The sequence below is a fragment of the Quercus robur genome, chromosome 6 (genome assembly GCF_932294415.1).
Source record: "Quercus robur chromosome 6, dhQueRobu3.1, whole genome shotgun sequence".
Lineage (NCBI taxonomy): Eukaryota > Viridiplantae > Streptophyta > Magnoliopsida > Fagales > Fagaceae > Quercus > Quercus robur.
In genome coordinates this window covers 16839978-16865369 of record NC_065539.1, presented here as the reverse complement: position 1 = coordinate 16865369, position 25392 = coordinate 16839978, and the positions used below count along the sequence as shown (strand labels likewise).

The window sequence follows — 25392 nt, the reverse complement described above, 5'->3', positions numbered from 1 at the left end:
TGGCTTGAATCTCATGTATCTCAGAAGATATTAGAATCCACTAGACCAATTTTTTAGGGTTGAAATATTAATGCAGGTAATTAATGGATTTGATAGTCGATGTCATATGAGTAATTTACTATTGGCTATTAGATGTTAGGTGATGGGTTCTCAAAAAAAGATGTTAGGTGATGGATATGATCATATATGTACCCAACATCTTCCAATGTCCTAAGCTAATCCCCTAAATCAAAGTTAGAGAAGTAGTCATTTTCCATGTAGTTGGAGTTGTTTTGTTTTGTCTTTGTTTGTTTGTTTGTTAGGCATTTTATTGTTGTTGTTGTAATTTTATCTTAGATGAATGAATTCTATAATGAAAGCCTCTAAATTTGTTTTTAATGACATCGATAACATTTTTCAATAAAATTTGAACTTTCTTTGATTTTATTATTGTAAAAATTGAAATCCATGACTTCATTGTAACCTTGCAGGAAAATGGGCTTCCCATTTGGTTAAATTTCTACCATGCCACTCATGATTAGAGAACCCGATGAGTAATTGACTTACGGATAATTTAAAAATAAATAAATAAAAACTAGGATAAGGAAAGCGATTTTAATTAGATCGATGCAGCCATTAAAGTCAAAAAGTGGTTATTGTGAAAAACCCTAAAGATTAAGAGTTAAATTGAAGAAAAAAAAAAGTTCAAAGATAAACTCGAAATATAATTAACTAAAATATAGGAAACGGACCTCATGTTTGGGCCTTGGGGGGCGCGCATTTAGGTCGGGTCAATTTGTTTCGGGCTTCTGTTGCTCTGGGCTTTCAAGCCCATGATGGTTATTTAATGTTGGCTTTATGTAGTCTTAGGTGTGTTTAATTATTTGAATCACCGTCGAGTGTAAACTATATAATGCTTGTATACAAAGAATCAAGTTTATTATTTGTATTATTTTGAGCAATGTTGTACAACAGGTTACAATAATCTCCTCGCTGATATTGTTACAATAATCTCCTAGAGATTTGTAAGGGAGTTGGGGTTTCAATGACATACAAGAAGGAACATATCTGAATGAGGTGGGTTTGGTAATAACAACAAAATTTCATTTCCCTTTTGAACTAAATTGTCGTGGTTGATTCTCTGCCTAAAGGCTTTATATACTATACTTCTCATGGCTACTTTTCTACATGGTACTTGTATATGCATCAAGGTATTTTTCCTAGAGAGAAATCAATATGTGACATCTTCTACACGATCAATTTTCAGGAGGCCCTTCTAGACGAAGGTAGTCATACATGACTCCTTGAAATTGACTCGTGCTCCTTGACTGTCTGAGAAAGATTATGTTCTTTCCTTCTTGGAGTAGATTGCTTGCTACATCAATGTTGTACAACCAATATAGCCCATGAATTCCATGCCTCGCGATGGCGTTGTCCCCGCCTATAACCCCTGTTGAAAAGTGAGGAGGATAGGTTGTGGCATCGTTGAACCGAACCTTGTAATCCAGTCACAAAATAACACTATAAGCAAAAAATCAACAAAAAAAAAAAAAGTGGCTTTGAACAGTAGAAGATGATTATTTTCATTTGAAATGGATACATTTTATGTTTAGAATAAATGTTGTAATTCAAACTATTATATCATTTAAAATTTTAAATTCCAATTATGAGAAATAGTAGCACCTTTGCTATGTGCATGCTTGTTTTGTGAGTAATGAGTACTACTATTCTTTATGTAAGCGAAATTCTTAATTGTAAATTAGATACTTTAGATATTAACCAATAATATTAATAATAACAAAAAAAATGTATAGAATAAATAAAATATAAGTTTGAAACCTGCAATTCAGCGTTGGTGGCTGAAGCCAAGGCCAACCGGAGTGTGTAGTTTCCAACATTGTTGTACATAGTTTCAAGTTCAAAATGAATCTGCCACGTAGTTGCTTCGTATGTCCGATTATTTGTACGCCTGAAATGCAATATTAGAACAATGACTTAAAAAAAATTGAAATACTGGAAACATATAAAGAAATGTGAAAAAAAAAAAAAAAAAAAAAGGAAACCAACAATTATATATACCTGTTAACATGAGCGTAGAACCAATCTTTACTATAATCACTGACATTTACAGTGTAGATAAGATCCTGATTACGGTATATATCTGAATACCTTTCCCATAAGCCATATTGCCTAAAACTGTAAGTAAAAAATTAATTAATTAATTAATTAATTAACTATAAGTAAGCAATGAAATTTTGTTAAGATTGCAATAGAAATGTTTGAATGTTGGTTTTGACTTACTTGCTAGATGTTGTGGTGGTGTACAAGGTGTTCAGGAGTGTTGCATATGGGTTTGGTACATAGAACTCAGCCGCGGTGCGGTCAGGGATGCCAATTTCCCACAGGGTAGGACCTTGCCTTGGAGGCCCATATCTAAGGGTTCCCAATTGTACCTTCCCACCTGCAATATTGGACATCAATGAAGTTATAGTAGACTCATCTCTTGGGTTCACAGTTCCGGTTTGATATAATAAATTATCGATTGTTCCAAAAGTTTAAACTCTTAAGATATAGTGACTTTTATTATTTAACTGATATTCTAACATTCTCCTTCGCATATCCACCTAAACTCGTACTTCATTACTGGAAACCAACATGTGGGAATATTTTTAAGTAGAGTGGAGACACAGTTTAATTTCAATACCATGAGAAATAACCAATCATCCAAAAAAGTTATATTGTTAAGAAATGATGAATTTAATTATTTGACTAATACTCTAACATGCTCGTGCATAATGTATATGCTTAATTCACCTGCCGTAATAGTAATCGTGGTAGCAGCTTTGTAATCCCCTATGAAGCCAGGGACCCATGCATATAAATTATAGTCCCCAGGATGAACATTTTTAATTTCGAAATAGCCCTCCTTGTCGGCTTGGGTCCAAAATTGATAACCCTAAAAGAAAATAACAAGAAACAAAGTTTACAGTTAAAATTAGTGGTTGGTTACCTTTCCTAATCCAAAGGGAAAATTATGTACTAGAGAAATTATGTACCTTGCTTTCTCTTTGCCAAGATCCCTTCTCTCCAGGAGCGGCCAAACCAATATAAGCAAATTGTGCCCACATTAGTCTCTCGTTAATGTACCTAAATATTGATTTAATTAGGGAAACTTTAACGATGGCCTAAAGGCATTGATTTAGGAAATAGTTTTAGAAACATTTTAAGGAAAAAGGAAAAAAAACAACTAATTTTTTATGAAAGTTCTTTTTTTTTTTAATTTATATTTCTTATAAATAAGTGGTATTAAAAGTTTTCCAAAATAATCTATTAATAAATAAGCATCCATTAACTGGACCCATTTAAGTAAACTCATCTTATCTATGCAATATTATTGGAGGATTAATTTTTAGATCAAATCATGTAATTGCCAAGGGAAATACCTATCACGGACTAGCAATTGACCTGCAACACTTCCACGTTGATGAGAAGTAGGATAATCTTTCGATTGGGTGAAATTGTATGGCCAGCTATTGACTTCAGTAAGCATCTGAAAAAAAATAAAAACGAGTAAGAGTTAGTTGTAAATTTTTTGAGTACTCTTAGAGCACAGTAATTTAAGATTCATTCCTCTTAAATAATAATAAATTCCACATAATACTCCATTCTAGAACAAATATTAAGTACATGGTTTTAAAAATCAAACCAACCAATCCGGTCGATTCAATCAGGAACCGGGAGTCAGTCCGGTCTGGTAAAAACCCCTAAAACCAGTGAAACCGATCAAAAACTAGGGTAGAATCGAGAATTTTGAAAAAAAAGGGTTCAGTAACCGGTTTGGTTTTTAAAACCATGATTAAGTATCATTATTATTTTTATAATTAGATAATTGGTAGTGGGGGGATTTTAATCATTGATGTATCCATTGGAAACACTAAAATATACCAGTTAAATTACAAAACTCTTGACTAATACCACTTAATTAATTAATACTGAAAAGTTACTTGAGTTAGTTAATTAATATTTTAAAGTTCAAAGAAAATTTAACACCTTAACTTAATAATAATACCTTCAATTTAGCATCTGACCAAAGCTCAAGGGGATCTTCTCCTTTGGAAACCTTGTTAAGATATATAAATGAAGGACCAAAAACCTTTTTCCATGGCTCACCCTCTGCAAATTTCATCCCTACTTCCTTCCCAGCATAGTGAGTACTAACGAACATCTGGACATTGCACCAACAAACTAGAATTATGAATATTCTATAATAAGACAAATATGTTGAATGCCCTTAATTTGTGGAGCATAACACGGCTTAAGAAGCTAGTTTTCTAGTGATGAATCATCATAGCAAACATTTTTTTTTTAATTGATTAAATATTTATGGAGAAAATAAGACATATAATACTCATAACATTTTGGACAAAGTTTTGCTCAAACTAGTTTGTAGCTAATATCTATAACTACCTCTAAAAAACTAATATGGATAAATATTTTAAAATTCTAATTGTTGAATTACTTTTTTTTTTTTTCTGTTCTTAAAATATATGTTAAATTTCTTGTAAATCAAATATTATTTACTATTCGATTTATAAACGTAATATTTATGCATAATTTTATATTATAAAAATGACGTAATTACTAATTTTTGATTTTTTGAAAATTTTACAATTATAAAAGATATAAGAAAAAAATGTAATTTAATTATGAACTTGTAAAATTCACATTAATTATATAAAAAAAAATTAAATAGAGTTGGGAAGATGTAATCAAACTCTATTGTTACATTTTCCTTCATTATTATTATTATTATTTAGAAGAAAAACAGTCCTATGTGGTTGGCAACTGGCCAGTGAAGATTTTGCCATTTTAGATGGGATGGGATCAAGCGGACTTGACTTACATTGAGGTTAGTGGGACCCACATGGGAAGTGAGGTCTTGCTTGTTGGGACCCGATGTACGAAACTCATTGCTGGGTGTGATCATCCAGAATCCCACGGCTGGGTCATCTTCGCATATCCACCCCTGAACCTTATTGTCTTTGTTCTCCACCGAGTACTGGTACTTGTCATCCACCTGCGCCCCCCAATACAATATCACGGGTCTCAAACTCAAATTCTACCATTATATTCTCTTCTCTCAAAAGTATGAACTAAAGCCAAAGGCATACCCCACAAAATAAATACCAAAAAACAATGAAGTGAGAGAGAGAGAGAGAGAGAGAGAGAGTGTGTGTAAGTACTTGTATATCTAGGACGTTCTCTTTACCCAAAAAAAAAAAAAATCAACAAATTATCTGTACTTAAAAAAAGATATATATAACCACCACCACAGAATAGAGAACAATATAAAGAAAAATAAAAATAAAAACTTTGAAATATTAGATTTGATTGTAAATTTAAAAAAAAAAAAAAGGTTAAAAGAAAATTGTAAATCAAAATGGATTTTTGGGTACCTCTCCTCTTAATTTAGGATTGCTTGTATTGGTCAAAAGAACAGCTTCAGGGTAAGCGAGGGGCTCACCCTTGGCGCGGTCTTCCGCCGATGGCATGATCCTTTGCATACTGTCGGATATCGCCATGAACCGAAATCTGACCATTAATTTCAAATATCACAACATCAACAATTTTGCCAATTGCCAAAGAAAGTTTTATTTTTATTTTTATTTTTATTTTTTCCCTAAAGAGTAGTTCAAAGAATTGGCAATTATTTTTTTATTTTTTTTGCTGAATTGGCAATTTGAATTGTGTTGCATAACCTAATGAAATGAAATGAACATGTTTTATAATTACTTGTCTTGATGGAGCTTGTAAACAATCCTAATTTGATCCACTTCAACCTTAGGCCACCCTTCAAGGCGCTCAAATATTGCGTAGAAATAATATCCCGAAACTTTACGCCGGAATATGTACCTATAAAGTTAAATTTTAGATTAATTAATACTATATTTAATTGTAGACTAAAATTACTGCCCTATTATTATTAATAAGGGCCTAACATACGCACCTTTTGTCTATAATGAAAGGAACTTTTTCACGGAGCGAACTTTTCCATGTGGATGTAAATGAAAGTTCTACTTGGTCTTTGTTCGCAGTTATAACTCTAAATATTGTTCCTCTTATTCTGCAAATCATTCATGTACCTGATTTCAGTTTTGGGGGGAAGACCTACCAAAAGATTACATATCATATCCGTGCCAAAGGGGACATAAATTTACCTCTCAAAGACACCATCTTTTCCTGGTTCGTTCCATACAACATCCAAATACCTGACACCAAATAATTAAATCAACCCCATGTTAAAATATTAATGCTGTGTAGTTTTCTATGTATTTTAAAGTTGTGTTTGTCACCGCGCATTTTTAACGTAATGATCACTTCAAAAGTATAAATTTTTGTGAGGTGAGAAGGCAAGGGTCAGAGTTCAAATTTTCAGAAGAAAACTTTAGATATATATACACTTAAATTAGATTAAAATAAATTTTGTATCTCACATAAAATAAAATAAAATAAAAAAGCTGTGTCCTTAATGGTCATTTTCTTGTGTGTGACTAAGTGTGTGTATGATGGACAAGTATAAGGGCTATCATTTATGTTTGGAAAAAAAAAAAAAAAAATCCATGTAATTGGTGCAGAAGAGAATCGATTGAATGTGAAGAAGTGGAAAATTCCAATTCCATTCTCTCTCCCTTGTTTAGACAATTCAAGGTATCCTCTTAGAAAAAGACTAATCTTTGATAGCAAAATATAAAGAAAAAACTCATCAAAATCATTGTTCCCTTATATTTCAAAGCTAACACCTTAGACTTTATAGGTTCTATGCAGACTTTAGTTCTCAATTACGTACATACTGGGTATTTGGAGACTTCTTATGTTCCAAATCTATGACTATGAGTTTTTCTTCTGTTAATTTCATACACACGCTAACAGAATTCTAGGCCTATATGATCAATTAAAGTCGTTAACTTGGTCCTGGGCCTTGACATTTTTGATACGTCTGGACTTCGATTTTGTATGACTTTCTTTTTTTTTCTTTTTTCTTTTTTCTTTTTCTTTTTTATGGGGATTTTGTATGACTTTCGGTCACAATATGGGTCAACAGTTGAATTGTGAGGTCAAATAAAAATAGTTGTAATGAATAAGAAAAATGTTTAATAAATTCATTGGTCAATTTTAAAAAATGAAAAATCAATAATATAACATTATTTGAGCTAAAATTCATAGCAATATCCAAAGATTTGGATTTACTGATGCTGCGCTCCCAAAATTAAAAGCAAGTGATAATTGTACATACCCTCTATCATATTCTTCATTTTCTCTGTCAAGTAAATTATCTATTCCATTGTACTGTATTCCCAGGACATGACCGTCAGGCCTCGACAAAATGACTCGCACGATGCCATTATTCACCACCACCTAAAAGATGTATCATATCAGAAAAAAAATTTAAAAAAAAAAAAAAAATCATAGCACATTATCATGTAGGAAAATTAAAAGAGAAAATATGTGGAATTTTAAATGGATTACTTAATTATTCCAATATTTTTATATTTAGGTGTAGCAAGTGAAATGAATCGATAGCCCCTTTCTCATATGCTCGAAACTGCAAATGTTCTAAGTATATGAATTCTAATTCGGTGAGTTATGCGATTGATTTCGAGTTTTAATTCTTACAAACTTTTGTGTCCATAATAATATCAGCAAAGAATAAAATCGAGTCCATATGCATTAAAACCCAGACAGCTGGGTTTGTCTTTTTGACAATTAGAATATGTGGACAAAGCTGACGCATATATTTACCTGCTCACGATCGTGGGTAATCAGTTTTACATCAAGATTTGGTTCTCGGACATTGCGTTTTGATGATAGAAGTCTCCTGCATATTGCATAGGGGAAGGAGTAATTAAATATTTGTAATATTTGCTGCTTTGTAAAAGGTAGGCCAACAACTCATATATCATCTTTTCAAAAAAAAAAAACAACTCATATATCATAATAATACTGGCCGGCATTCACTACAGGGTGGTGATAAGATTAATAAACAATCCCAATGGACAATGAAATATGATTTTTAAATAGAAAAATGTAGGGTCCGTTTAGTAGAGGAGTTAGTAGATGAGCTTGAGTAACGTTGTTTATATTTTTTAAAAATATGTGTTAGTGAAAAAACATGTAAAAATAAGTGTAATATTATTTAAAAATATATGTTTAAGATACTCAACCAAACGGAGCTGCAATCACCCATACATATTTGGGAAAAAAAAGAAAAAAAGAATTGTTCTGCTATGTTGTGTTGTGTGGCGGAATTCATAGCAATGGATACCAATAATACTGTCGTAGGTGGTAAAATGACAAGCAACAACTGTAGAAGTTGAAGCATGTGACCTTGCTCTCTTTTCTCTCTCTCTTTTTAAGGATAACTTGTCGTTACATGTCACACGCCTATTATGTTTTTTTGGCCTTTTTACGGTTTCTATCACAGAAAACGAGGAGTAACATACCAATGAAGCTATGAGTCATCACAACATTGAATTGCTATGAATATTAACCTAGGCCTAAGTTTTAACCCACTCTCTAATTTCCAGCAAAAAAACAAAATTCAGGTAAAAAAAAAAAAAGTAAATGGAATTAAACAACAAAAAACATTTATAATGCACCAGTAGTGTTTTCTAAGACTCCGTGACTATATGCTAAAGAAATGTTGCCTTCGTTCCCACCAATCAAATTAATTAACCTTTCTCAACAGTCCCTCTCGGTCTATCTTCACGTTCCTACAGAATTCTGCTCTGCCCGACACTTCTCTCTCTCTCTCTCTCTCTCTCTCTCTCTCTCTCTCCATAAATAATGCTTATCATATATGTTATTTTTGGGCAAGTACGTACGTTATAGAAAGTAGAGGGAGCAAAAGTCTAGGGAAGAACCTCAATGGTGTCTTCTCCGAAGAATCAGCAAGCAAGAACACAAACAGGAAAATCACTCCTAAGCAGCCAACAAGAGATCCCCATTTCCAAATCCGGTTTACCTTCTCCATATATGTAAAGACCTGTAAAAACCAATTACATGAAAGCAAAACAATGAGAGTTTTATAAAGTACTCTTCTATTATTTTGGAAAGAACAGCAGAAATAGGTTGAAGAACTATAGCAAAAGAAAAGGAAATAAGCAAATATATCATAGCAACAAAATCTGTTAATCCATAACAGGGAAAGGAAAACAAGCCCCAAGTCTTAAGAAAATTAAAGTACCTGAATTGAATATGCCAATATGGTTTTCTATATATGTATAATCGTTACTGGCTTTGATAGCTTGCCAAACGTGCATGTATATATAATGCTAAGTAAATGCCGCTTATATAACTGCAGAAAAGGAAGGACATCAAGGCTGCTTGAAAATTGAAATGTATGTTACTCTTTCTTTCACATTGACTGTTTTATTTTCTACTATATAATATATGCAGTGCAAGAAATGCTAACCTCAGCTTTTCTTTGTTTCACGGTTTCTCTTGAGGGGCTGGACCGGACTAGTCTTTTGAATTGAAATTACACAAAGCATGAGAAGGCTAATTTAATTTGAGTCTTACAGAAAAATATCACGTGGTCATATATAGGAGTCAGGAAGGGACAGTGGAACTCCATATGTAGGTCATGTTATTGTTATTATGTGCCAACTTTTTGACAATTTTAACGAATTCGTTAGGGGAAGGTGTTCGGTATTGACAATAGTGTAGTTTTTGGTTGAAAAATATTTCATCTGGGGCGGGTGTTGTGGCTATGTACCAGATTTTGACAGGTTTGGGTAGCCAGATTATTTTTATGAATAAACTGGTCTTTATCTAGCTTTATTCTTCTTTTTGCCCTCTCATATTTAGTAAATAAGTTACCAAAAATTATGGAAGGCCAAACAAACATTCAAAATAGAAACTAAATAATAGCCTTTTAAAGCTCATTGTGTTAACTGTATAAAGAGTAATGCTACAAATTCAAACTATTTTACAATATTTTTATAAGTTGCTGATATGGCTTTAACATTGTCTAATAATTATTGGTAAATAAAAATGTGATATTAGTGGTAAACCCAAATTAAAACTAGTAAGAATTTGTCACATTAATAGTTTGTAAAAGAAAATTGATATGTTTATAACATTTTTACAACAAATCCTAAGTGGTAAGTTGTTACTAGTTGTTATTGTTGGGGCAAAAGGGTAATCTTAGCGTTAATTTGAAATTTGAACCAATAACAACTAATCACCTGTGATTTGTTGTAAAAATATTATAGACGTAGCATCTTTCTTTGAAAAAATATCGTAAAATAATTTATGTCTATAGCATTTCTCCTGTATAAAAACACAAGCAATATAATTCAATAACTTTCCTATTTTGCTTCTGGTAACTAAATAACAGCTTTCTTACTGGTTATATATTTGGATAATTTACCAAATAGGTTGAGATTTTCCAATCCCAAGACATAAGTCTGATTTGACAAAAACATTAATATAATAAACTTTTTAGTTATAGTTGTTGGTAAATTTAGACTCTGATTAATTAATTTAAAGTTTGGACTTTGGAGTCACCGATTAATTAATTTTAAATCAAATCTGATTAATTAATCAATTATGCACGGAAAATCAGTTTGACATTAATCAACAAATACAACCATATCACAAATAATAAATAATAGGAAGCATATCCGCAACAATAAAATGAAATTTTTTATGATAAGCTTAACCTGAAATCTACAGTTACCTTATGTTGTACTTGTTGACACACAACTCCAAAAACTTGAATTCTTCTACGTCTTAAAGACTCTTCAAAACAACTTGATTGTGTTTTGATTGCAGCAACTTCTCTTTGATCACCAAATCTTGAATCTTCAATCACTAGGTAATGCTTACCTTAGTTTGGTATCATAAAGCCTAGTAAATTGGATGGTTGAACGAATCGAATTTAGATTCGAGTTGCATAATTCTCAATCGATCAACTTCAGTAAATATTTTGATTATTAGTGGTTTGAAAGCATTATTTGGTATGTTTTAGCTGGAGCCGCCACAGTTAGTAAGCTATGTGTCAAGATCTCGAACAATTGACTAATGTGTAGACTAGAGAATCCAAAACTTTTGGTTCTTCTTGAGTACTTTAGGACATATGTCTTGAACATCAATTATGCATCTAAGACACACACGAGACAGCCATTTGTTCAAGGTTTGTCAACCTATAACCACGGACTCAATAATAGTTTGCCACATATATAACTCCTAGTCAGTTTTAGTTATTGCAATTTCCCTTAAAAAAAAAAAAAGCTGTTAAGATTTGCATTTCCGTGATAGATGGATCCCCACTCGTTTAATATACTTGACTAATTCAATTTTCAAGCTGAGTTACTCGTTTGTAATTCCAGTCGACTTAAAACTGCAGAATAATTGATTGAACTTCTAGATACTAATAAGAAAAAAGTAAGATGTATGCGTAATCACGCACCTTACTTTTTCTTTCTTTATAAATTTTATATACCTGTAACGGGATGAATTAAATAAAATTTTCACTCGTATCATCAAAATTGAATAATAATAATCAAATTTATTTATATTAAAAGCTATAATAAATTATAAAAAAGGAATTGAACTTCTTTTAAATTTATTAAAAGGTTTAGTAATATAGTTTTAATTGAGTAGTGTTCTAAAATTCTTAAAAATTTAATAAAAAATTACTTATAACTAAATTATCCTAATAATTTTAACATAATTATATTGAGTTTTTTTTTTTTTTTTTTTTTTTTTGAGAAAGGATAATTATATTGAGTTATAACATAACAACGTCATATTATACGTATAAATATTTATATATTCCACCATACGACATGGGAAGCAAACTTATTAATTACGGAAAGAGCGTCAAAATTCTCAGTGTTGTTTATATTAGGTGTTGAATGGGGAAAACGTTTTTTAAGAAAAAAAAAAAACTATTATACGTTGAGTATTTCAGCTTTCAGGTCAAAACCCACTATAGCAAGACATGACTAACGAAAAACGATATGGTGAATTCAAAAAAAAAACGAACCTGTGAAACACCACCGCAAAATTACAAAGGTGACTGGCCAAATACCTCATCATGTGACTTTGTGACTTTATATGGTCTTGTGACACACGTAAACCACATTGAGTAAAGGGTATCTTTTACCAGAAGGAGAATATGGGCATTGCCTCTGACGATGAGGGCCTCTCGTGACACTAGTGCTTTCAACTCTAAAATCACTAGTTTCTGTTTCTCATATGACTTAATTTATAAGAGAAGTTGACATTAAAAAAAGAATTATCAGAGAGCAATTCTATGTAAATGGTCGCAAATTTATAGCATATAAGAGTGTGGGGCGGCGCCACCAAATTTGCTTGGCAGGAGTAAAGGTTTTTAGTGGGCTCAAGCCGAGGAATCAAAAATCAGTGCACGCTTCAAAGTGGAGTAATTTATATGATGTAAAGACAACAGGAGTATGGGCTCAACCCTAGCGTGCTTGAGCACTCCTTTTAATAAAATTTATCTTATGATGGGAGGAGAGGGTGGAATATTTTCCCTGGGATTTCTAAGAAATGATAAAGTTTGATTACAAAATTAATTATAGTATAAGACTACAACTTCACTCAATATCTTTTTATTGGATATAAATTTTGACAAATCCATTATCAAATTACATTTTCTTCTTATATTTTCCATACTTGCAAAATTTCTGGAAGATCAAAGATTAATAACTATGTCATCAATCAATTTTTAAAATTGCAAGTTTTTATAGTATAAAAGTATACATAAAAAATTACTTTATGGATCATATATAATAAATGACATTTGATTGACACAAAATTTGACATATATATTAAAAGTGTAAAGAATATGCAATCCAATGATTAGATTTACAAAATATGTTGTAATATTAATCTTTTTTAAAAATGAGGTTGTAGCCAATTTTGTTACCAAATTTTGTCAAAACTTAAATAATTTTTTTTTTAATATACAGGTCATTTGAATATATCAAGTTATCGACACTAAGAAAAAAAATCTAAAATATATGAAGTTTTACAATTTTCTTCATTGAGTTTCATATTATCAAATTATTATATAATAGTTTATTATAAGTTATTATTATCTATTGTCAACGTGGATAGATGTGACAATTTTATTTTATAAAGTTTATATTACACTTTTATTTTATGTTATTTCATTATCTATATATTTATCATTGTTTTTATAAAAAGTATATATCATTGTTTCTATAAAAAAATTTTAAACTAAATGACAAAACTCAATTCACTTATGTTGTATTAGTTATTGACTCATACAGTCACACCTGTTACATACATAAATAATACACTAAATCTTTACTTAACCTATCAATGCTTAATAATCACTAATTTTATAACAATTTTTTTTTTTTTTTTTTTTTTTTTGGGAGCGAAAACGGTAGATAACAAAAAGTTAGTATGACCAAAGTTTTAAAATTCGGACCGAACCGGCCGGTTGAAGCGGGTTAACCGTGAACCATTAACATGTCCAGTTTTTCAAACTAACAAAACCGGAGATCTTCATTTTTCTGTTAACCTCTTGAACCGCGGTCAAATCGCCTGGTTTTCAAAATCAGACACGGGTTTGACGGTCTTCAAAGCCAAGATCTCTCACATTAGATCTGCTGAGAAAAAAGAAAAGAATAAGAGAAGAGATCCACCGGATCTATTTGCTTAGTTAAGAAAGAGTGAGAGGCAGCGGAGAAAGAGAGGAGCGGGGGAGAGACAGAGAGGATTTGTTTTGCACTTCTACTAGACTACTAGGCTTCAGTTCTGTTTTTTTGGGAACCACTGAAGAGAGTGACTGAGAAATAAGCGAGAGAAGGAAACGGAGCGTACTCTGTAGGCAAATCTAAAAATGAAAAGAAAAGTAAAGAGGGGTTTGATAATATTGATGGCTTGGGAAACGTGAGTGGTGTTGGATATTTTGAATTATTTATTATAAACTTAAAAGCAATGTCTCATGAGATCTCATGACTCTCTGAGTTTTTTTTTTTTTTTTTTTTTTTTTTTAATCTTGAGTTCTTTTAGTTAAATTTTTTAAGTCATATTAATTTATTATATTTTAGATATAATTTGTTAAAATATTTTAAATAGTAAGAGAATATCTACAAAATCTATGCAATAAATTATAACAAATATCATCTTTATCTTGAATTAAGATATATTTGAACTTATGTAAATATTAATTTAGTCAAATTACATAATTTTACATATTTAAAATATATTTTTGTATTAAATAATTATTAAATTAATTATGACATCATCACAGTTTGAATTTAAAAACATTGAACCTCTCTCTACTCCGGTTCTTTAAACGGTCTATGTTTCAAAACCATAATTATAACATTATAAAAATATACACGCATGTAACAAATCCTCTATATTTCATAATGTTTAAATTATATAAAATTATGTTATATTTATACTATATATGCACTCATTTACACACATCATAATTCACACAAATAACATTATAACAAAAATAATTATAATAACACACATATTGGACAGACACACACACAAAATATAAATTGATAATAAAAAGAGAGACACTCACAACTTATAAACACTCACGTTTTACTCTTAAATTCAGGGATATAGAGATAGCCATATATATATATATATATATATATATAGAGAGAGAGAGAGAGAGAGAGAGATCTATGGTGTATGTTGTTGTTTGATTTTGGAATGGACTGATTTGTGTTGTTATTTGGCTTTGGGTTAGGTTGATATGTGATTAGGGTTTGCAATAATATTTTTAATGGAAAATTAAACTAATAAAAAATATTAGGGCCCATTTGGTAAGAGTATTTAAATATAGTTTTTTATTTTGCAATCCATAAAATAGTGGGTCCCACTCTTGAATTTATTGTTTGATTAATATTTTCTAAGTACAGTTTTCAAAAAATTATATCATATTTTCCTGATTTAGAATAGGATTTTGAAAACTACTAAGGGGTGTTTTCAGGATACAGAAAATGTTTTTAATAATATAATTGTAAATAAATTGAAAACAGTAACCTCACATATTTGTCCAAACTCTTTTATATCTTAAATTAAGGAAATTATCTTTATCACAAAAAGAATTCTCGCACTTCAAATTTGAAACGTATCATAATGATAATAATTGTGGGGGGTAAAGGACTAGTAGGCCCATGTCGATGTCTATATCAGGCCAAAGGCCCAACCCAAGGAAAAAATTCCTCCTCGGTCGCGGGGAAGAAAAGCCCCTCCTCGACACAATGTAGCCGAGGATGGAGGTGGTAACCTACCACCAGTAGTGGCATTCCCTATCATCCCATGAAGCGGGAAAAGTACTAAAACAGAAAAGGACAACGAAAGTGTTTAAAAGGAAAGACTGTCATTATTGTATTCAGTGCCTTGTGTTTGACACGGTCATACTTCTTTGTCCTTACAACTACTCCCAACAACTAGAGGAAGGGGCTGATAGAACAAGTACCTACCCTAGGGACCCCATTCAGGAAAAAGAAAACTACTATAAAAAGGGAGTAAAGAGAGACAGAGAGGGTGGGGTGGAGACCCCCCAACACACTGAAGGCATAAAAAAAGACTCTCTAGACTGTGATGAGGATCAATCCTCTCTGATGAAGCCAGTCCATCCCAACCTGATCGTATAGAGCACCATGATGACCGTTGTTCATACGCTAAAACCTAGTTCTTTGGCCCATTCTCTACAAATTCATTGGCGCCATTTGTGGAAAAAACTTGTGCGTTGGGGAATATGACTGTTAGTCACGGTCAAGCTCCTATCAACAAGAATCCCTTGAGAGGACCATTTTGGCAGTGGTGTGAGCTGCGCAAAAGCCCCCCATCACTTCCAGGAACACATCGCCATTGTCATAGCTCAGCCTCCGTTTTGGGTCACGCTTTGAAGTGCTCACTACGAGGGGAGGACCGCTAGACAGCGCAGTTCTAGGGGCTTCGGACGTTAGATATGCGCCCCCATGCACTTGTCAAGGGGCTAACTCTCAAGAGCCCTAAAATTTCGGTTCGTTGAATTCCCCACGGACAGGGAAACCGAGGGCTAAACCGGAATCTTTTGAAGTGTTAGACAGAACCAAGGTCTTGCATGGTCCTCAGACTCAAACCTATGGGGAAACTAGACACTCCAAAGGCCTAAGTGCTAGACAGAACCAAGGTCTTGCATGGTCCTCGGACTCAAACCTATGGGGAAACTAGACACTCTAACAACCAAGTGCTAGACAGAACCAAGGTCTTGCATGGTCCTCGGACTCAAACCTATAAGGAAACTAGACACTCCAACAGTCAAGTGCTAAACAAAACCAAAGTCTTGCATGGTCCTCGAACTCAAACTTATGGGGAAACTAGACACTCCAATAGCCAAGTGCTAGACAGAACTAAGGTCTTGCATGGTCCTCGGGCTCAAACCTATGGGGAAACTAGACAATCCAACAGCCAAGTGCTAGATAGAACCAAGGTCTTGCATGGTCATCGGACTCAAAGCTATAAGGAAACTAGACACTCCAACAGCCAAGTGCTAAACAGAACCAAGGTCTTGCATAGTCCTCGACCTCAAACCTATGGGGAAACTAGACACTCCAGCAGCCAAGTGCTAGACAGAACCAAAGTCTTGCATGGTCCTCGAACTCAAACCTATGGGGAAACTAGACACTCTAAGAGCCAAGTGTTAGACAGAACCAAGATCTTACATGGTCCTCGGACTCAAACCTATAGGGAAATTAGACTCTCCAACAGCCAAGTACTAGACAGAACCAAGGTCTTGCATAGTTCTCGGACTCAAACCTATGGGAAAACTAGACACTCTAAGAGTTTCAGTATTAGATAGAACCAAGTTATCGCATGGTCCTTAGACTCAAACCTATGGGAAACTAGTAACTTCAAGAAAAGCCTAAGTCTTAAGCGGAATGGAGGTCTTGTATGGTCCTCGGCCCTTCGGCCTTATGGAAGCTAACACACAATGATGCCTTTCTGAGTGTTTAGACCGGGTACAGTCATGCCTTGGTCCTCAGACCAGACACCTAAAACAAGTTAAAGCTACGAGTATCATAGGGAATACAGAAAAGAACCCTAGTACCCAGCGACTTCCTCGGGCAGTTTATTTTAGATTACATGTCCTTAGGCAGTCACCCCGTTCGCAATACAGAACGTACAGCTGTTATCCCGGATAGTCTTATATAGTTAACCTGTGTAAAGTCGGCATTGTTGTGCCCGTGAGTTTCGATAAGTTCAAAGTAATAACTCTTTACCGACAAGGGCATCGGTTCTAAGTACGGTTCGAAAGAAAAGACATCAACACATCCATTCACAAAATAATTATTGCAGAAAAGAAAGGATGCATAAAATGCGATAAAACCATCTTTTATTAGATAAAGAGATAGTACAATATACATTAAATGGCTTAGACAAGCCTATATCATAAGCTAACTATAAAAAAAAAGGGGGGAATACATGGGGACGATAGATCCTTCAATTTTGCTCTAGCAGCGAATTTGGACGGTACTAGCGATGGAAGAGAAGAAGAAGCAAAGGCACCTGGTCCACAACCTTGCTCTAGCAGTGACTAGACAAGTCTGGATGGCACCAATGATGGAAGAGAAGAAGAAGTAGAAGCATCTGATCCACAACCTTGCTCTAGCAGCGACTAGGCAAGTCTGGATGGCACCAGTGATGGAAGAGAGGAAGAAGCGGGGATGCCAAATCCCCATACCTACTCTAGCAGCAATCGAGCAAGTATCGTTCTAGCAGCAATCGAGCAAGCACGGATGGTACTGGAGATGGGAAGTCCAAGCCCTCAAGTGCATAGCAGACGGCACCGGATGGAGGTCCCAATGTTGTCGCACCGAAAATCTAATGCGACCTCCACCTGCTTCAGATTTTGGCTGAAGGAAGAAGAGGCTCCTTTCTTGCCTTATCAAGGAGAAGAAATGTCTTGAGCCTTTGTCTCCCTTGCCCTGACTGGGCCATTCTGAATCTCGAAGATACCTAAGGCTTCTAAAGAGGGTGCGGTTCCTTCACCCTCACCCTAGCCTTGTCCATTTCGCCTCCTAAGGCTTAGTCACACTGGTAATAGGGACTTTGGGAACAATTGGAGAGTTAGGAACCTGAAAAGCTCAAAGGGTTTGCAAATAAAGGGGAATGACCTCCCACCATGTTTCTTATATAGGAGGCAAACCTGGTGGCAATCAATTCACCCAAATCTCCAAAAAGGAACTACAAGCGAAATAAATCTCGTTCAATTTCCAAAGTGGTCTTTAACCGTTGAGTTTATGTCGCCTCGTGGAGGGACCCTCATTAAAGCATGCCTCGTATACCAAAGCGACAGGGACGTAGCAGGGATAGATTAAGAGAATGTCTCGCAGCTAGGAACGTACCTTAGGCAAACGAAGAGGCTCTGGCCTTTAGTGGAGGGCCTGACGGGGCAAACCGAGATAGAGGCCCGATATCACCAAAACCCTCCTCTTCGCCCGAGGAGCCAGACAGTAGGATTTTGAGGGGCTATTGTGGGGGGTAAAAGACTAGTAGGCCCATGTCGATGTCTATATCGGGCTGAAGGCTCAGCCCAAGGGAAAAATCCCTCCTCGGTCGCGGGAAAGAAAAGCCCCTCCTTGGCCATGCGGAGAGCCCTCCTCGGCACAATGTAGCCGAGGATGGAGTGGGTAACCTGCCACCGGTAGTGGCATTCCCTATCATCCCACGAAGCAGGAAAAGTACTACAGCAGAAAAGGACAACGAAATTGTTTAAAAGGAAATGTTGCCATTATTGCATTCAGTGTCTTATACCTGACATGGTGATACTTCTCTGTCCTTACAACCACTCCCAACAACTGGAAGAAGGGGCTGATGGGACAAGTACCTAACTTAGGGACCCCATTCAGGAAAAAGAAAACTACTATAAAAAAGGAGTAAAGAGAGACAGAGAGGGCGGGGTGGAGACCTCCCAACACACCGAAGGCATCAAAAAAGACTCTCCAGACCGTGACGAGGATCAATCCTCTCTGATGAAGCCAGTCCGTCCCAACCTGATCGTACAGAGCACCATGATGACCGTTGTTCATACGCTAAAGCCTAGCTCTTTGACCCATTCTCTACAAATTCATTGTACAGGGCTCACAGATCCAAGGTCTCCTTTATTTTGATCTTGGGCTAAAAAACGTGACCCTACAATAATAATTAGCTCTATTCCCTTATTATTATCCACAAAAAAAGTAATATACAGATTATGCACAGTACTTTTTGTAAATATTTTTTTGAAATCATAAAAATAGAAATTGTCTCCCAAACAATTATTTTTTGTTTTTAGTATTTTAAAAGTGGGAGCCAAACACATAAAATATACTGAGAAATTATTATCTGAAAACTAATTTCAAGTTAAATTTTTTGAAAAAAAAAAATTATACTGTTTTGAAAACAAAAACAAAAATCCTCCTACCAATCAGACCCTTATATATATATAATTCTTTTCTTTTTTTCAAGTCAGGGTCTAACCGTCTAAGTAGCTCTCTAATGCCTTCTCTAATCTCCTTTCCTTTTTCCACCCTTCATTTCTCTGCCTTTCAAGCAATTAAAGTGAAAAGGAGAGGGACAAAAAGGTAGAGAAAAAATGGAAAATAATGGAAGATGATTGATATGCTTTCCATTTTTTTTATCATATATATATATATATAAATATATATTATCATACAAGTCGATAATTACGGGTCTTCATTAATGAAACCCGACATCCAAATTGATTAAATCGGTCTTTCTTTATGCCAACTCATTGTTGATCGTGTTTTGTTAACATTTGCTCATATTGGATCAGATCGACTTGGTTCATGCAGGTTTATTTGAATCCGGGTCTACTTAGACAATCCTAAATATAGCTTTTTTTTTTTTTTTTTTTTTTTTTTTAATAAACAAATACACACACAAGGAAGATGGAAAGATGTTTTAACACAAAAGCATACCACTACTCTACTTAAAAGTCATAGTAACTTTTAAGGGAAGGCGTGGCTACACACAACAAACTCTCTTAAGTAATGTAAGACAATTACTCTTAAATATAACAAGAACATTAATAATATTAAAAAAGTGGAATAAATAGCATACTCAACCATAGAGGAAAGCCATTTTATTTTTAAAAAATAATAACAACAAAGTTTAGCTATAGAATTAGTTGTAACTTAAGGTTACAATCTTACTCAATATTATTAACATTACTACATATTTTTAAAATCTAACAATTGAGTTGTATATTTTTTATGCTCTTAATATACTTGTCAAATTTTGTACCAATCGGATATTATTTACTATATGATCTATAGTTTATGTATAATTTTAAATTACAAAAACTTACAATTTAAATAATTTCTTGATGACATAGCTATTAATCTTTAATTTTCAAGAAATTTTGCAAGCATATAGGATATAAGGTGAAAATTTAATTCGATGGTAGATTTGTCAAAATTCACCTCCAATGAAAAGATATTGAGTAAAGTTGTAACCTTAAGCTATAATCAATTTTGTAACTAAATTTTGTCTATAATTAAGTATGTTGTTGTATAAATAGTGGAAAATCATTTTATTTTGTAACTAAACTTTATCTATGGCTGAGTATACTATTTAACCATCAATGGCGACTCCAGGAATTTTTTTTTCAGTGTGGTAATTAAAAAAAATTAATAAAAATAAGACTTGAATATAATAACATCACAAAAAAAAAAAAAATGCACAAATACATAAAATTTTAAAATTTCCTTCACAAGTTTTTATATTTTGAAATCGTTGTATGATATGATAGTTTCACTATCAACGTTATCAACCACATCTTTTTCAATGTACACAATTAAGCAATTATTAAACTACTGATCTCTCATTCAATTACCAACATATTGCTATAGGGAATTTGACCAAAATCCCAACCTGTGAGAAACAAAAAATAAAGAAAACACACGCCAAAGAAAAAAAAAATCACACGCACAAGACAGTATTTACATGGTTCGGCAATTTGCCTACGTCCACGGAGTTGCAGGGATTTCACTATTATCAGGGAAGAATACAGAGTACAAAATTGCGGCTACAATACCTTTTTCTCTCACCCTCAAGAATATGGCAACCACAACCTACAATCTTAAAAAACCCTAATCACAGCAAAGTCGGTTTATATGAAATGGGCCCAAAAAATTTTTCCCGAGGGCATTGCCCCTGGACCCCCAAAGGCTTGTCCATGAGCGCTCCGGCCTGGGCCTATCGGCCCAAACTTCCACTCCATGAACTAAGCCTCAATAAATCTCTCATTAAAAACTATGCAATATTATTCAAGTCAGGTCAAGTCATCAAACCAGATCAAACAAAAAACTAGGCTCCATAAAGCCCAACAATTGCCTAAATAAGTAACAATATAAACAAATGTGTTATCTTTTTGAAAAAATGTATCACATAAATCCAACAAATTCAACTAATGACTAAAGCAAGCATTAATAGACTAGCAATTTGAAAAGTGTGCATTTTTTTATTAAAAAATAGTTATTTTAAAATATTCAATTTGAAAACACAATTTAAAAAATCATAATTAAGCGTTTGATTTGGGCTTTTAAGCTAATCTGTTTGTTTAGGAAAATTTTGAAAAATACTACACCCACAACATTTGAAGAACATGTATACAACAAAGCGTAAGTGGTAAGTTTTTATTAGTTTTAATTTGAATATAATACTGAAATTATTTTTTTGTCCATTAGTAATAACCTACTACTTAGGATTTGTTACGAAAGTATTGCAAAAATGTTGGAAACATAACATTTCTTGCAATTTTTTAGAGAGGTAGAATTTAATTTTTAATGGGCTCAAATTGTTATTTACAGTATTCAAGGTTTTTTTAGGGTAGTCAAGTTTTTTTTTTTTTTTTTTTTTTTTTTTTTTTTTTTTTTTTTTTTTTTTTTTTTAAGGATGGTCAACGATCCATATTAATTTAAAATTCAATTTTTTTAAGGTATATTCAAAAAATTCAGGTCAAGATAGTCATGCGATTACTTTGAACCACAGTTGATGCCGCCCCTATTAACAAATACAATACATGTACTCTAAGAGTTGGTGCAATGATTCCTAAGATATCATGAGATCTATTAGATTAAGAGTGCTTTTGGGATGTGCTGAAATGATAGCTTAATTAACTTTAAGCTTTTAAATTTTAAGTATTATTAATGAGTTTCATTGCACTATTTATCATCCATGCAGTTGGAAAAAAAATTCAGCTTACATTTGAAAGACTGCATTGCCTGTTGTGTTGATGGTCCCACATTTGGTTATAAAAAAATACATATGTAAAGCTCCTTGTGCAGATATGTGACAGCTTTTTTTTTTTTTTTTTTTTTTTTTTTTTTTTTTTTTTTTCACTTAAAGTCCTTTTGGATACAACTTATTTTTGTTGAAATTGAAAACTGAAAACACTGTAGAAAAATAATTTTTAAATGTGTGAATAGTACCGTGAGACCCATTTTAAATTTTTTTTTTTTCTGAATAAAGTAGCTGTGGGTCTCGTGCATGAACAGTAAATTTTGTCTCTAAAAGTTGGAAACGCGTGAAAAAAAAAAAAAAAAAAAAAAAAAAGAAGCAAAACGCAAGCACAAACGCAACATAATTTCTATCCAAACACTCATTTAATACGTGTGTTTGGCAACAGTGAGAGCTGGGTTTAACACGTTTTAGCCCTTTTAATTTTTTTTTCTATACTACTTTCAGAAAAAAAAAAAAAAAAAAAAGGTTAATTTTTATTTTTTTAACAATATTTTCAACAAAAAATTTAAATAAGTTATTCTTAAACCGACAATAAATAACTAAATTTACTAATTCATACTAGTTTAAGTTTTTGAGATAATCATTAATTTATCACGCTATCAGAGTAAAAAGAGGTCCAAGGAAAACCCAATTTCCACTTGATCTCCCATTTAAAAAAAATTTCTTGTGTTAAGCATCATTTAATAAATGCAAGTTAAGCCCACATGTGAAGGTATAATATTAGATTTAATAATTAAATTTAACATTTTCTAATTGCTTAAGTTTTTAGACCAATTAATAATTTATCACCAATAGAGTAATATCAAAACTTTTAATATCAATAATTTCTTTCCTATAATTTAGTGGGGAACATGAGAGTAAAAAAAGTGAGGCGATGATAGTTGCCCATAAGATTCTCCAATAGGACCACACCTAGTTCTTGGCTATATGACAGGAATTACAAATAGCTAAGGAAAAGACATATTTGCTTCACGTGACATCAATTGTTCCGCCACGTCGTGGAGTAATAGTCTGTCTGTCTTTTATTTATTTATTTATTTTTATGAATAAGTATATTTTGTCTTGCATTGATGATTGATGTATGGTGTTACCAACAATCCACGCAATTTCATGACGGGTGGTGTCTGTGGGCGACAATATCACAACATCACAATAACACATGTAGCGCTCCTTTAATTTTTCTTTCCCAACTTCCAAGTCACAAACCCAATGATGTGATGAAAGGAGGAAGACCGTCAGAATTTGTTTAGCTCTATGTAAAATGATTTTTGAGTTTAAAATATTCATATGTTTAAGAAAGGAAAATATTTTTACTTGTTTGGTTATCTCCTTAAAAATATTTTTTTATAACATTTTCTCAATTTCCAAATGAATATATAATATAATTTTTCAATATATAATATAAACACGAAAGAAACCAAACAAAATAAAAACACTCATCAAATCCAGTTAGAGAGAGAGAGAGAGAGAGAGAGAGAGAGAATTGGTGATGCGTGACACGGCCACAAACGGTAGTTGAATAGATTTTGGATAGCTATTTTTACGGTCAATGAAAATGATTTTCTGTTTGACTGAGTTTTCCGACCAACCCAAACACTCCTTATGGTATAAAATATTTTTCGTATTCTTTTTACACCTGAAACAAACATAGCCTGAATAACAACCAAAGAGAAATACAATTCAGGTAATGTTTTCCGACCAACCCAAACACTCCTTATGGTATAAAATATTTTTCGTATTCTTTTTACACCTGAAACAAACATAGCCTGAATAACAACCAAAGAGAAATACAATTCAGGTAATAAAAATTCATAGTAATTTCACAAAATACTAAAATTATCATGTCAAATCATTAAAAAAAAAAATTAAATTGGAGATTGTAGTGGACCTATATGCTAATTGGTATGCTAATTTATGAACGTTGTGAAATTGTTATGACTTTTTATTGTGTTCCTATTATTATTCAACAAACAAATCATGATCACAAATAATGTTCAAATATTGAGCAATGCATCCAACTCATTAGTTTGAAGAAATCAACTCAGTTCAACCCAACTCAATGTCTCAGATTGGATTTTCATGGTTTGGTGAGTTGGATAAAGTTGGAATTTTCTTTTGAGTTTAGGATTGTGTTGGGTTCAGGTTAATGGTATTTCCAATTTATTTCACCTAGCCTAATCCACCCCCCCCCCCCCACACACACACACACATATATATATAATTCTTATTTTTATTTTAAGTTAAAATAGATTGTAGTGTATTTTAAGAATTATTTTTTAAGAATTTGAAAACTGGGGATATAATTTAAGTATATTATGTGAATTGTAACAATTTATTTAAAAAATACTTTATACACTACATACCGACACAACCCAACTCTACACGTCATAGGTTAGGTTGGGTTGGGTTGAGTTGAAAAAAGCCTCTAACATAACTCAATCCAACCCATGCACACCCCTAGTCACACCAATAATATATATATATATATATATATATTAATTGGGCATGACACACGGTAGTTATTACATGATGCTTCCATTTTAGACTCAAATAAAGTGATAAAGGTTGTGTGAGGGGCTTTCATAGGAAGTCCTAGGAACATCGGGTTCAAATATCAGATTTTTGAAGCATAATTATATATATATGAAATGGGTTCAAGTTATACCTGATGTAATTCTAAAGAGTTACACATTTTTTAAACTATTAGATTTAAGTAGATCTAACAGTAAAAAAAAGACACTCATTAATGCTGATATTCCAACTAAGATCTTATTTATTATCTTATATTTATGACATTCCATACCTATATCTAAAACCAAAAATTGGTATACATTCTCTCTACTCTCTCTTTCTCCTCCATTGCCCTTACGATTGTCAACCATGGATTTTTGGCTTACACTTCATTTTGTAGGGAAATGTTGTCCCTACATATGGTGTTATGAATGAACAAAACCCCACTTTCCTTTGTGACTTGCCAATTCACAACTAGTATGACACAATCGTGGCATGTTCAGCAAATGTAGTTAGGTAGAAAAGTTTTCAATCTTATGACTTCTTGAAATTCAATGATGATCTCAAATTTCCATC

The 25392-nt window shown here is 32.9% G+C and overlaps 1 protein-coding gene across 1 annotated transcript; it reads right to left on the bottom strand.

Moving 5' to 3' along the window:
- Window positions 1-896: 896 nt before the first annotated feature.
- Window positions 897-8239, bottom strand: LOC126733019 (probable rhamnogalacturonate lyase B). Its single transcript, XM_050436132.1, has 16 exons — window positions 8202-8239; window positions 7780-7855; window positions 7274-7395; window positions 6198-6248; window positions 5987-6103; window positions 5773-5892; window positions 5436-5571; window positions 4883-5056; window positions 4049-4204; window positions 3423-3529; window positions 3036-3126; window positions 2794-2935; window positions 2281-2440; window positions 2059-2175; window positions 1819-1948; window positions 897-1475 (listed from the first exon to the last, which is right to left on the bottom strand). Exons 1-16 carry the CDS (start codon window positions 8222-8224, stop codon window positions 1236-1238), a joined length of 1962 nt encoding a protein of 653 aa, XP_050292089.1. The 5' UTR covers window positions 8225-8239; the 3' UTR covers window positions 897-1235.
- Window positions 8240-25392: the final 17153 nt, after the last annotated feature.

What these genes read in the sequence shown, in the direction of transcription:
- LOC126733019 (XM_050436132.1), bottom strand. Translation starts at nt 8,224, where the DNA reads ATGGGTGATTGCAGCTCCGTTTG. An exon ending in TGGGTCCCACTAACCTCAAT is followed by an intron (nt 4,205 to 4,882) that starts GTAAGTCAAGTC and finishes TGCAATGTCCAG; the next exon opens with ATGTTCGTTAGTACTCACTA. An exon ending in ACCACCACAACATCTAGCAA is followed by an intron (nt 2,176 to 2,280) that starts GTAAGTCAAAAC and finishes TTTTACTTACAG; the next exon opens with TTTTAGGCAATATGGCTTAT.